Raw genomic sequence first — 12,459 nt, 5'->3', positions numbered from 1 at the left:
AATAGGAGGAAGATGAGATGGAGTAGGAGGAGGTTGAGGATAAGGAGGAGGAGAGAGGAAGAGGGGGAGAGAGACAGAAGAACATGGCAGGGTAACATTGTCTATCTTTGTCCCCCTCGTTCCCCCTCCTTCCTCAGAAACAAAATAACATGTCTGCCTGTCTGCAGTGAGGGTAAGATCCCTGTGATCATCACAATATAACAGTTTCTCGCCAAACAAGAGCAAATACTCAGAATAAAAACCCAAGCTGATGGCCACAACAGTAAAACTAGGCCCACAATGTGGCTTTATAGTATTTCTAATGATCTCATGTTCTAGATTCAGCTAGAAAGTGTTGCTGTGTCGGGCTGTAGGACCATGTCTCTAGGCCCAGTGTGAGGGCCAGACTGTGGAGGGCGGCATCGCCTCAGGTCTGAGAAGAGCCAAGACAGGATAAAGGGACTCTCATTCCCTCCAAGCACACTAATTAAACAGCGGGAGATCACGATCCAACGCCAAGAGCCATGCCCTGCCTAGCCTGTCTGGCTGTGCCTCTGTACTCTCCTCTCCTCCCACCTCTCTGCAGGCGGAGCTGTGGGGGGCAGTCAGCCTTTGTCCTGCTGTTTGGTTCAGAGGGCTGGGGAGGGTGTCGGCACTCATTACCAACACACCCATCACTACAGATGGGGCTGTTCCCCGGGCGCTGATGACATGGATGTCGATTAAGGCAGCCTCCCGCACCTCTCTGATTCAGAGGGGTTGGTTTAAATGTGGAAGACAAATTTCAGTTGAATGCAATTCAGTTGTATAACTGACTAGGTATCCCCCTTTCCCGATAGGGTTACCCTAGCCTAGCTTAGCCAAGAGTAGTATAGTATGGGCCTCCCCATTGAGAGCTAGCAGATAGCATCTCTGGTGTTGTTACTCATGTTTTGGTTTTCCGAGTGCATTTAGCCCAATTATTCTGTCAAGGCTCTGAGCAGAAAAAGGAAAATACAAAAGGCACAAAGGAGTCCGATGGGACTGTCACGGTTGTCATAAGGAGGAGCGGACCAAAGTGCAGTGTGTCGTTCCACATTTTATATATACTGTGAAACTATGCAATACATAAATAAACTGAATGACTAAACAACAAACCGTGACGCAGAGGTGAAACATACACTACTCAAAATTATTCTCCAACAACCCCAGGTGGGACAAACACCAACTTAAATATGACCTCCAATTAGAGACAACGATGACCAGCTGCCTCTAATTGGAGATCACCCCAAACAAAGCCCAACATAGAAATACAAAACTAGAACAACCCAACATAGAAATACAAAACTAGAACATAACAACATAGAAAAACTAAACTAGAAAACCCCCCTGTCACGCCCTGACCTACTCTACCATAGAAAATAACAGCTTACTATGGTCAGGACGTGACAGGGACCCGTTTACTATCGCTGAACAAAGAGAGAGCAAAGGTCGGGAGAGAGAGGGATATATAGAGAGATAGCTACACAGGGAGGGAGAGAGAGGGAGAGAGCGAAAGAGAGAGAATAAGAGAGAGATGGAGGTTGCAACACACAACCTTGTCTCAGGTTTGAAGCACGATGTGTTCCTGTGCATCCCTGTCACGTCTGCTACTGCTCCCCCTCTCTGGCGCTCGAGGTCGCCAGGCTGCTCATCATTATGCACACCTGTCACCATCGTTACGCGCACCAGCGCTTCATCGGACTCACCTGGACTCCATCAAATCATTGATTGCCTCCCCTATACCTGTCCTATCCTCAGATTCATCCCCATGTCTGCATTGATGTTGTTTTGTTTCTCTTGTCCAGATGCTGTTTTTGTTTTGTTTCATGTCTATTTATTATTAAATCTTGTCACAGTCTATCTGAGCTGTGCCTAGTTCTCTCCTTCAGTCTAAAGAAAACACAGAATAAGGTCAGTCAGCATGTAGGGCAACTCTATCTACACAGCCTTCTTACACGCCAGATCACATTCATACTGAGCACACCCAATCATCACACGCAATACCTTTCCTGTCCAAATACCGACAGAGTCTACGCTACCAGTCAAAGGTTTTAGAACACCTACTCATTCAAGGGTTGTTCTTTATTTTTTACTATTTTCTACATAGTAGAATAATAATGAAGACATCAAAACTATGAAATAACACATATGGAATCATGTAGTAACCAAAAAAGTGTTAACCTCTTACATCTAGATGTGCCGCTAGCGGAACGCCTCGCCAATATCCAATGATAGAGCGTGGCGCGAATTACAAACACCTCAGAAATCCAAAAACCTCCATTTTTCAAACATATGACTATTTTACACCATTTAAAAGACAAGACTCTCCTTTATCTAACCACATTGTCCGATTTCAAAAAGGCTTTACAACGAAAGCAAAACATTAGATTATGTCAGGAGAGTACCCAGCCAGAAATAATCACACACCCATTTTTCAAGCTAGCATATAATGTCACAAAAACCAAAACAGCTAAATGCAGCACTAACCTTTGATGATCTTCATCAGATAACACTCCTAGGACATTAGGTTATACAATACATGCATGAAAATGTCACGTTACAGCAGAGATCCTCTTTGCACACGCTTGGCATTCTCTCAACCATCTTCACCTGGAATGCTTTTCCAACAGTCTTGAAGGAGTTCCCACATATGCTGAGCACTTGTTGGCTGCTTTTCCTTCATTCTGCGGTTCGACTCATCCCAAACCATTTCAATTTGGTTGAGGTCAGGGGATTGTGGAGGCCAGGTCATCTGATGTAGCACTCCATCCCTCTCCTTCTTGGTAAAATGGCCCTTACACAGCATGTGGGTGTGTTGGGTCATTGTCCTGTTGAAAAACAAATGATAGTCCCACTATGCGCAAACCACATGGCATGGCATATGCTGCAGAATGCTGTGGTAGCCATGCTGGTTAAGTGTGCCTTGAACTCTAAAAAAATCACAGACAGTATCACCAGCAAACCACCCCTGAACCATAACACCTCCTCCTACATACTTTACTGTGGAAAATACACATGCGGAGATCCTCCGTTCACCCTCACCGTGTCTCACAAAGACGACGGTTGGAACCAAAAATCTCCAATTTGGACTCCAGACCAAAGAATACATTTCCACCGGTCTAATGTCCATAATTGAAATGCATTCCAGGTGACTACCTAATGAAGCTGGTTGAGAGAATGCCAAGAGTGTGCAAAGCTGGCATAAAGGCAAAGGGTGGTAAAATAAAAGATATTTTGATTTGTTTAACACTTTTTTGGTTAGTACATGATTACATATTTGTTATTTCATAGTTTTGATGAATTCACTATTATTATACAATGTAGAAAATAGTAAAAATAAAGAAAAACCCTTGAATGAGTAGGTGTTCTAAAACTTTTGACCGGTAGTGTATATCTATCACAGCTTCGAAACAACCACATACAACCTTAACCCTTTACCCTTGTGGAAATTGAAATGTTTCTAACAAAGAACTATAAAAAGCATACGCATGACCATGGTAGCAATTCAAAGAGAGCAGTTTGGAGATTATGGGGAAATTATCTGCCCAAAGGTGAGGACACAACAGTTCAACTGACACAAAACTGAAGGAGGGCATTATTAGAAAGCTTGTTCTATTCCCAACATGACTAGCTAAGTTATAAAATACAATCTTACAGTGTTAGGCTTCACAAGGCACTGCAGACCAACATATTGTAATTTTGGTTAGCATTGAATGGAGTCGTGAGTGCATTCATGTCCGAGTTTATAGCGCTTGGTAGTACACACATTTAGAACAGCTGTCAGTTGAATCCCATACAGCACTGTAAAGTGGACAGCTGTCAGTTGAATCCCATTCAGCAGTGTAAAGTGGACAGCCTGAGTTCTGATGTCATATATAGTATGTTAATGTACTGCCACTGAGTTCCAATTGAGGCGCTTATCAATGACTAAATCTGCCATTTTCAACCCTTATACAGGATGAAAGGGTCTGTGAGTGTAAAGGGTTAAAACAACCTTTTATAACCTTATATCAACTGCTCATCGGCTCTATAAAATCTACAATACATCTGCTGTTGTAATTGATCTCTATGGGGGACATTGTGGTCCATAGATAAATCACTGCCCCTGGTCTGTCTAACCACTTTAATACTGAACATCTCATTACATGAATTACATCCTCTATATACCACGGCTACAGTACATTGTCGGTTTCTGCATCTGATCTCAATTATAATGGGAGGTCCAATCCAGACACACTGAGCTGCAATGCTGCAGTACACAGCAGAGCCACTGCTGCCTGGGGAGGGAGGCAGACAGACAGACAGACAGACAGACAGACAGACAGACAGACAGACAGACAGACAGACAGACAGACAGACAGACAGACAGACAGACAGACAGACAGACAGACAGACAGACAGACAGACAGACAGACAGACAGCAGGGCTACTAGACACAACCAACCTTCCATCTTTAACATAGACAGCACAGGCTATGCTATTATGTCATACTTTAGTAGACTATAATCATGACTAGCACCATAACTAACATGGTGACCACACGAGTGTTACGTGGAAGAGAGTTGCAAAATAAATGTACACATACATGTTATTCAATCATTGCATCCATACTGCTCGCGCGCGTCAATGAGCGTCTGCATAGCCAGGCGCTAAAATAGAACTTGGTTCTATTTGTGAAGTTTGACGCGCTGAAAGTCCCGCCTCTCCAATCTCCTCATTGGTTTTTTGGAGCATTTACCCACGTGGGTGATTAAAAGATGAACTGAGGTACACACTCCAGTCCAGTTGGTGGTGGTAATGCACTTTAACCTCTCTAGGGGGTGTGGGACGCTACCGTCCCACCTGGCCAACATCCAGTGAAATTGCAGAGCGCCAAATTCAAAAACAGAAATACTCATTATAAAAATTCATAAAACATACAAGTGTTATACATCAGTTTAAAGATTAACTTCTTGTTAATCCAACAACGGTGTCAGATTTCAAAAAGGCTTTACGACGAAAGCATACCATGCGATTATCTGAGAACAGCGCCCAGCAGACAAATCATTACAAACAGTTACCAGCCAAGTAGAGGAGTTACACAAGTCAGAAATAGTGCTAAAATGAATCACTTACCTTTGGTGATCTGCATATGGTTGCACTTACAAGACTCCCATTTACTCAATAAATGTTCATTTTGTTCGATAAAGTCCCTCTTTATATCCAAAAACCTCCGTTTTGTTCGTGCGTTTTGTTCAGTAATCCACAGGCTCAAAGGCAGTCACAACAGACAGATGAAAAATCGGAAAAGTATCATTAAAGTTTGTAGAAACATGTCAAACGATGTTTATAATCAATCCTCAGGTTGTTTTTAGTCATAATAATCAATAACATTTCAACCGGACAATAACTTCGTCAATATAAAAGGAAAACAAGAAAGCATGAAAAACCTTTGGGACACTGCAGTGTCCACTCATTCAGAATGGTCTTACTCCCTCATTTTTCAGAATACAAGCCTGAAACAATTTCTAAAGACTGTTGACATCTAGTGGGAACCATAGGAAGTGCAATTTGAGTCCTATGTCAATGGATACTGTAATGGCATTCAATAGAAAACTACAAAAATAAAAAAATCCTACTTCCTGGATGGATTTTTCTCAGGTTGTCGCCTGCCATATCAGTTCTGTTATACGCACAGACATTATTTTAACAGTTTTGGAAACTTAGAGTGTTTTCTATCCAAATCTACCAATTATATGCATATCCTAGCTTCTGGGCCTGAGTAGCAGGCAGTTTACTTTGGGCACGCTTTTGAAAATAGCCTAGTGAGGTTAAAGTTGGTTGCCAACTGCCCTATAAAATCCAAAGAAGAAGAAGAAGAAGAAGCCTGAAGGAGGAGAGATTACTAGATACGAACTTGATTTACCCTTTTATCTGTGGATGAATTGTCAAAGTAGAGGACCTTCTGCATTTCAGGTAAAATATCAACCCAATGTTTATATCCCAGGACAAATTAGCTAGCAACAGCATGCTAGCTTGCTAAATTGCCATAAATGTTTAATGCTTTTCGACCTGTCCCCAAATTAATATAGTTGGTTCAGAGTTCGTTTTGATATTTCAACCTTTGTGTCCTGATCATGTCTTGTGTGGGTGGACAAAATCAACATTCATGGCGGACGCACGCTCATGCCCGGTCTAGTCAGCATGTAAGAACCACAGCAGGATAAACAGCAGTTCAGTTGCAAAAACAAACACAACCCAGAGAGTAATGAAACTTAAGACAACAGCAGGAAAGCAAGGGAAACAGCACAAGCTTCAGGAGTTTTTCAACAACCAATTGGCTAATTCCGATTAGCTGTGTAGCCAGCTAGCTACAACACATTTTATCTTAATCAATCACCCAAACCGTTCCTCTACAGCGTGTCTGAAGGAGTGAAGGAACCCCATGTTACTGACCATCATCACTGGTGTGTGGCTCAGTACCGTTGTCAGCCTCGTCGATGGTGCCTGGCTCACTGTGGGGGCTGTCACTGTGGACACAGAGAGAGAGATGGACAGTCAGTCAACTCAGACACACCCACAACACTTGCATAGGTTACAGGGTCTAAACTAATGCCTTCTCCAGGAAAGATGAGTTACAGGTCATACTTGGATCAGTACCAAGTGAGGGATTAATTGAAGTAGGGGAAATTTATATCAGCATATTTCTCTAGGAAGTAGTACATGTTATAGTTGGACCAGCTCCAGGTAAGTGATTAATTTAACTAAGAAAAATATGCATATTGATGCACGCTAGCTTGTAAGCCATCTCTGGGAGTTTTGATATGCGGCGTCTGGTGTCTGGTGAGACAAGGGTCGGCGGTCTATGTATTTTTGTAAACAACAGCTGGTGCACGATATCTAAGGAAGTATCTCATGATGAGGTAGAGTATCTCATGATAAGCTGTAGACAACGCTACCTACCGAGAGAGTTTATCTCTATTATTTGAAGCTGTTTACATACGACCACAGTCAGAGGCTGGCACTAAGACAGCATTGAATAAGCTGTATTCCGTCATAAGCAAACAAGAAAATGCTTACCCAGAGGTGGCGCTCCGAGTAGCCGGGGACTTTAATACAGTGAAACTTAAGTCTGTTTTACCAAATTTCTATCAGCATGTTAAATGTGCAACCAGAGGAAAAACTCTGGAATACCTATACTCCACACACAGAGATGCATATAAAGCTCTCCCTCGCCCTCCATTTGGCAAATCTGAACATAATTCTTACCTCCTAATTCCTGCTTACAAGCAAAAATTAAAGCAGGAAGCACCAGTGACTAGATCAATAAAAAAGTGGTCAGAGGAAGCAGATGCTAAGCTACAGGACTGTTTTGCTAGCACAGACTGGAATATGTTCCGGGATTCCTCCGATGGCATTGAGGAGTACACCACATCAGTCATTGGCTTCATCAATAAGTGTATCGATGACGTCGTCTTCACAGTGACCGTAAGTACATACCCCAACCAGAAGCCATGGATTACAGGCAGGATCCGCACTGAGCTAAAGGCTAGAGCTTCCGCTTTCAAGGAGCAGCAAGAAATCCCGCTATGCCCTCCGAGGAACCATCAAACAGGCAATGCGTCAATACAGGACTAAGATCGAATCGTACTACACCAGCTCTGACGCTCGTCGGATGTGGTAGGGCTTGCAAACCATTACAGACTACAAAGGGAAGCACAGCCGAGAGCTGCCTAGTGACACGAGCCTACCAGACGAGCTAAACTACTTCTATGCTCGCTTCGAGGCAAATAACACTGAAACATGCATGAGAGAACCAGCTGTTCCGGAAGACTGTGATCATGCTCTCCGCAGCCGATGTGAGTAAGACCTTTAAACAGGTCAACATTCACATGGCCGCAGGGCCAGACAGATTACCAGGACGTGTACTGCGAGCATGCGCTGACCAACTGGCAAGTGTCTTCACTGACATTTTCAACCTCTCCCTGTCCGAGTGTGTAATACCAACATGTTTTAAGCAGACCACCATAGTCCCTGTGCCCAAGAACACTAAGGCAACCTGCCGTAGCACTCACGTCTGTAGCCATGAAGTGCTTTGAAAGGCTGGTCATGGCTCAAATCACTCCAATTTGCATACCGCCCCAAAAGGATCGATCCACAGATGATTATTACTCCACACTGCACTTTCCCACCTGGACAAAAGGAACACCTGTGTGAGAATGCTATTCATTGACTACAGCTCAGCGTTCAACACCATAGTGCCCTCAAAGCTCATCAATAAGCTAAGGACCCTAGAACTAAACACCTCCCTCTGTAACTGGATCCTGGACTTCCTGACGGGCCGACCCCAGGTGGTAAGGGTAGGTAACAACACATCCACCATGCTAATCCTCAACACAGGGGCCCCTCAGGGGTGCATGCACAGTCCTCTCCTGTACTCCCTGTTCACTCATGACTGCACGGCCAGCCACGACTCCAACACCATCATTCAATTTGCAGATGACACAACAGTGGCCTGATCACCGACAACAATGAGACAGCCTATAGGGAGGAGGTCAGAGACCTGGCCGTGTGGTGCCAGGACAATGTTCAAGACAAAGGAGATGATTGTGGACTACAGGAAAAAGAGGACAAAGCACGCCCCCATTCTCATCGACGGGGCTGCAGTGGAGCAGGTTGAGAGCTTCAAGTTCCTTGGTGTCCACATCCCCAAAAAACTAACATGGTTCTAGCACAACAAGACAGTTGTGAAGAGGGCACGACAAAACCTATTCCCTCTCAGGAGGGAATTTGGCATGGGTCCTCAGATCCAAAAAAGGTTCTACAGCTGCACCATCGAGAGCATCCTGACTGGTTGCATCACTGCCTGGTATGGCAACTGCTCGGCCTCCGACCGCAAGGCACTACAGAGGGTAGTGCGAATGGCCCAGTACAGCACTGGGGCCAAGCTTCCTGCCATCCAGGACCTCTATACCAGGTGGAGTCAGAGGAAGGCCCTAGAAATTGTCAAAGACACCAGCCACCCTAGTCATAGACTGTTCTCTCTGCTACTGCACGGCAAGCAGTACAGGAGCGCCAAGTCTAGGTCCAAGAGGCTTCTAAACAGCTTCTACCCCGAAGCCATAAGACTCATGAACATCTAGTCAAATGGCTACCCAGACTATTTGCAGTGCCCCTCCCCCCTTTTTACACCACTGCTACTCTCTGTTATCATCTATGCATAGTCGCTTTAATAACTCTACCTACATGTACATATTACCTCAACTAACCGGTGCCCCCGCACATTGACTCGGTACCCGCCTGTATATAGTCTCGCTATTGTTATTTTACTGCTGCTATTTAATTACTTGTTACTTTTATCTCTTATTCTTATCCATATTTTTAAATAAGCACCTTTTGTATTCGGCACATGTGACTAATAAAATTTGATTTGATTTGAGACAGTCGAGGTACAGATCTGGGGAAGGGTACCAAAAAATATCTGCAGCATTGAAAGTCCCCAAGAACACGGTGGCCTCCATCATTCTTAAATGGAAGAAGTTTGGAACCACCAAGACTCTTCCTAGAGCTGGCTGCCCGGCCAAACTGAGCAATCAGGGGAGAAGGGCCTTGGTCTGTGGACATGGGAGAACCTTTCAGAAGGACAACCATCTCTGCAGCACTTCACCAACCAATCAGGCCTTTATGGTCGAGTGGGCAGACGGAAGCCACTCCTCAGTAAAAGGCACATGACAGCCAGCTTGGAGTTTGCCAAAAGACACCTAAAGACTCTCAGACCATGAGAAACAAGAGTCTCTGGTCTGATGAAACCAAGATTGAACTCTTTAGCCTGAATGCCAAACGTCACATCTGGAGGAAACCTGGCACCATCCCTACGGTGAAGCATGGTGGTTGGCAGCGTCATGCTGTGGGGATGTTGCTCAGCAGCAGGGACTGGGAGACTAGTCAGGATCGAGGAAAAGATGAACGGAGCAAAGTACAGAGATCCTTGATGAAAACCAGGTTCACCTTCCAACAGGACAATGACCCTAAGCACACAGCCAAGACAAAGCAGGAGTGGCTTCTGGACAAGTCTCTGAATGTCCTTGATTGGTCCAGCCAGAGCCTGAACTTGAACCCAATCTAACATCTCTGGAGAGACCTGAAAAAAGCTGTGTAGCAACGCTCCCCATTCAACCTGACAGAGCTTGAGAGGATCTGCAGAGAAGAATGGGAGAAACTCCCCAAATACAGGTGTGCCAAGCTTGTAGCGTCATACTCAAGAAGACTCAAGGCTGTAATCGCTGCCAAAGGTGCTTCAACAAAGTACTGAGTAAAGGGTCTGAATACTTATGTAAATGTGATATTTCAGTTATTTATTTTTTATAAATTTGCACACAAAAAAACAACTGTTTTTGCTTTGTCATTATTGGGTACTGTGTGTAGATTGATAAGGAAACAAAAACAATTCAATACATTTTAGAATAAGGCTATAACGTAACAAAATGTGGGAAAAAAATCACAGAGTCTGAATACTTTGTGAATGCACTGTACAGTATCTACCTCAACTATCACCAGTATCCCTGCCTATTGATATGGTACTGGCCTTGCATATAGCTTACATTCTCCTGTCTATATTATTTCTTGTGTGTTCTTATTTTCCCTGATTTAGTATTAATTCGGAGCTCTTTTTAAAATAATCTATTCTGGATTTGACACTTTTCTATTTCTTTACCTTGATATTGAATATGGCATTGCTGAGAAAGAGCCTGCAAGTAAGCATTTCACTGCACTTTAAACCTGTTGTATCCTGTGCACATAACAAATGTACTTTGATTTGATTTTGATTTGAATAATTATTTCTACATGAACTTTAGAGTATCTGTATCATGAATATTGGGATAAAACGCAACAACGAGAAAAGGCCATTTGTACAGTTACATAATGTATCCTTCCATGCAGACCTGCTCTTTAACTAAATACCATTCTACATTTCTAGCAACTAGATAACATGAATTATCTTAGGTATTATATCCAAGCACTGTCTATAAAAGCATGTGCTTAAGAAAATACCACCCCCATAGGAATGCACTCATGCTTTACATAAATGAGCCTAGCATCCTCATCTCTACTACACGCTCCAAATTCTGCTCTTCTCGCCACATTATCAAGCAGGATGGTAATGTAGTCTGTGAGTGACCATGCCATATGCTGGAGAGGCCAGAAGAAGAACAGTCTAACTGTACTGGTGCTAAACCCAGGGTTACACAAGTAACAGTATTACTGCTTTAGCCTTAGCCATATGGTATGTCTTCAGTGCTTGTCTTAAAGATGGTGACCTCCCAGGTCTAGCTACTTCTCACCAGTACTCCTCTCCTCCAGTCATGCACTTCTCATAGACTGGCCCGTCCAGCTCACGGTGGCTGGGAAAGATGACCTCGTTGTGGATGATGATGGTCTTGATGACCTCATTGACATGTGCCTGGATGGCTACAGGGTCCTGTCCGTCGGGGATGGGCATCAGGGTGGGGCCGAAGCAGATGGCCAGGTTATAGGGATCCATCATGTTCTCATCACTGTACTGGGATAGACTGGAGGGGAAGAGAGAGAGAGAGAGAGAGATGAACCAATGAACTTCATATTTACATTATGAGGTGAATTGATGGGTGGATCCATTAAACATACTCAAAGACCTACGTTTGCCAATAAAAGTGAGGCCTATCTGTTTCCCAAATCAAATCAAAGTTTATTTGTCACGTGCGCCGAATACAACATGAAATGCTAACTTACAGGCTCTAACCAATAGTGCAAAAAAGGTATTAGGAGAACAATAGGTAAGTAAAGAAATACCACAACAGTAAAAAGACAGGCTATATATAGTAGCGAGTCTATAAAAGTAGCGAGGCTACATACAGACACCGGTTAGTCAGGCTGATTGAGGTAGTATGTACATGTAGATATCGTTAAAGTGACTAGGCATATATGATGAACAGAGAGTAGCAGTAGCGTAAAAGAGGGGTGGTGGGTGGCGGGACACAATGCAGATAGCCCGGTTAGCCAATGTGCGGGAGCACTGGTTGGTCGGCCCAATTGAGGTAGTATGTACGATAAACAGAGAGTAGCAGCAGCGTAAAAAGAGGGGTTGGGGGGGCAGACAATGCAAATTGTCCGGGTAGCCATTTGATTACCTCTAATATAAAGAAGGTTGAGTATGGCTGTAACTGTAGACTCTACAGTGAGTTGAGATCTACAACTTCACTAAAGTAGCAACATGTCCTTTACTACATGAGTTGAGATCCATTTTGGCCCTCCACCACATCTCAAACCCCCTACCTTTAGTTACATTAACCCCCAACATCCCAATTTAGCTAGCACATTCCTCAGTCTCCCTGTTTAGCTTAGATTTCCACACCCATCCAACCTTAACAAGCCTGCCTTTAAAACTTCACAGTTTAACAGGCCTATTAATAAGCCATCCTGGTTTAGGGGGCAGTAAGCCCA

At 43.8% G+C, this 12,459-nt stretch overlaps 1 protein-coding gene across 3 annotated transcripts in view; it reads right to left on the bottom strand.

Moving 5' to 3' along the window:
* Positions 1–12,459, bottom strand: part of LOC115150524 (SLIT-ROBO Rho GTPase-activating protein 3) — a 107,957-nt gene that overhangs the window by 9,669 nt on the left and 85,829 nt on the right. For all 3 annotated transcript variants that reach the window (XM_029693927.1, XM_029693926.1, XM_029693928.1), the window contains 2 exons: positions 11,322–11,549; positions 6,436–6,509 (listed from right to left, as the gene is read on the bottom strand). In XM_029693927.1, coding sequence (XP_029549787.1) covers positions 6,436–6,509; positions 11,322–11,549 — 302 coding nt within the window. The remainder of the gene's footprint in view (positions 1–6,435; positions 6,510–11,321; positions 11,550–12,459) is intronic.

Source organism: Salmo trutta, chromosome 16 (genome assembly GCF_901001165.1).
Source record: "Salmo trutta chromosome 16, fSalTru1.1, whole genome shotgun sequence".
NCBI classification, from domain to species: domain Eukaryota; kingdom Metazoa; phylum Chordata; class Actinopteri; order Salmoniformes; family Salmonidae; genus Salmo; species Salmo trutta.
The sequence above is the reverse complement of the archived record's forward strand: the minus strand, read 5'-3'. Positions and strand labels throughout refer to the sequence as shown.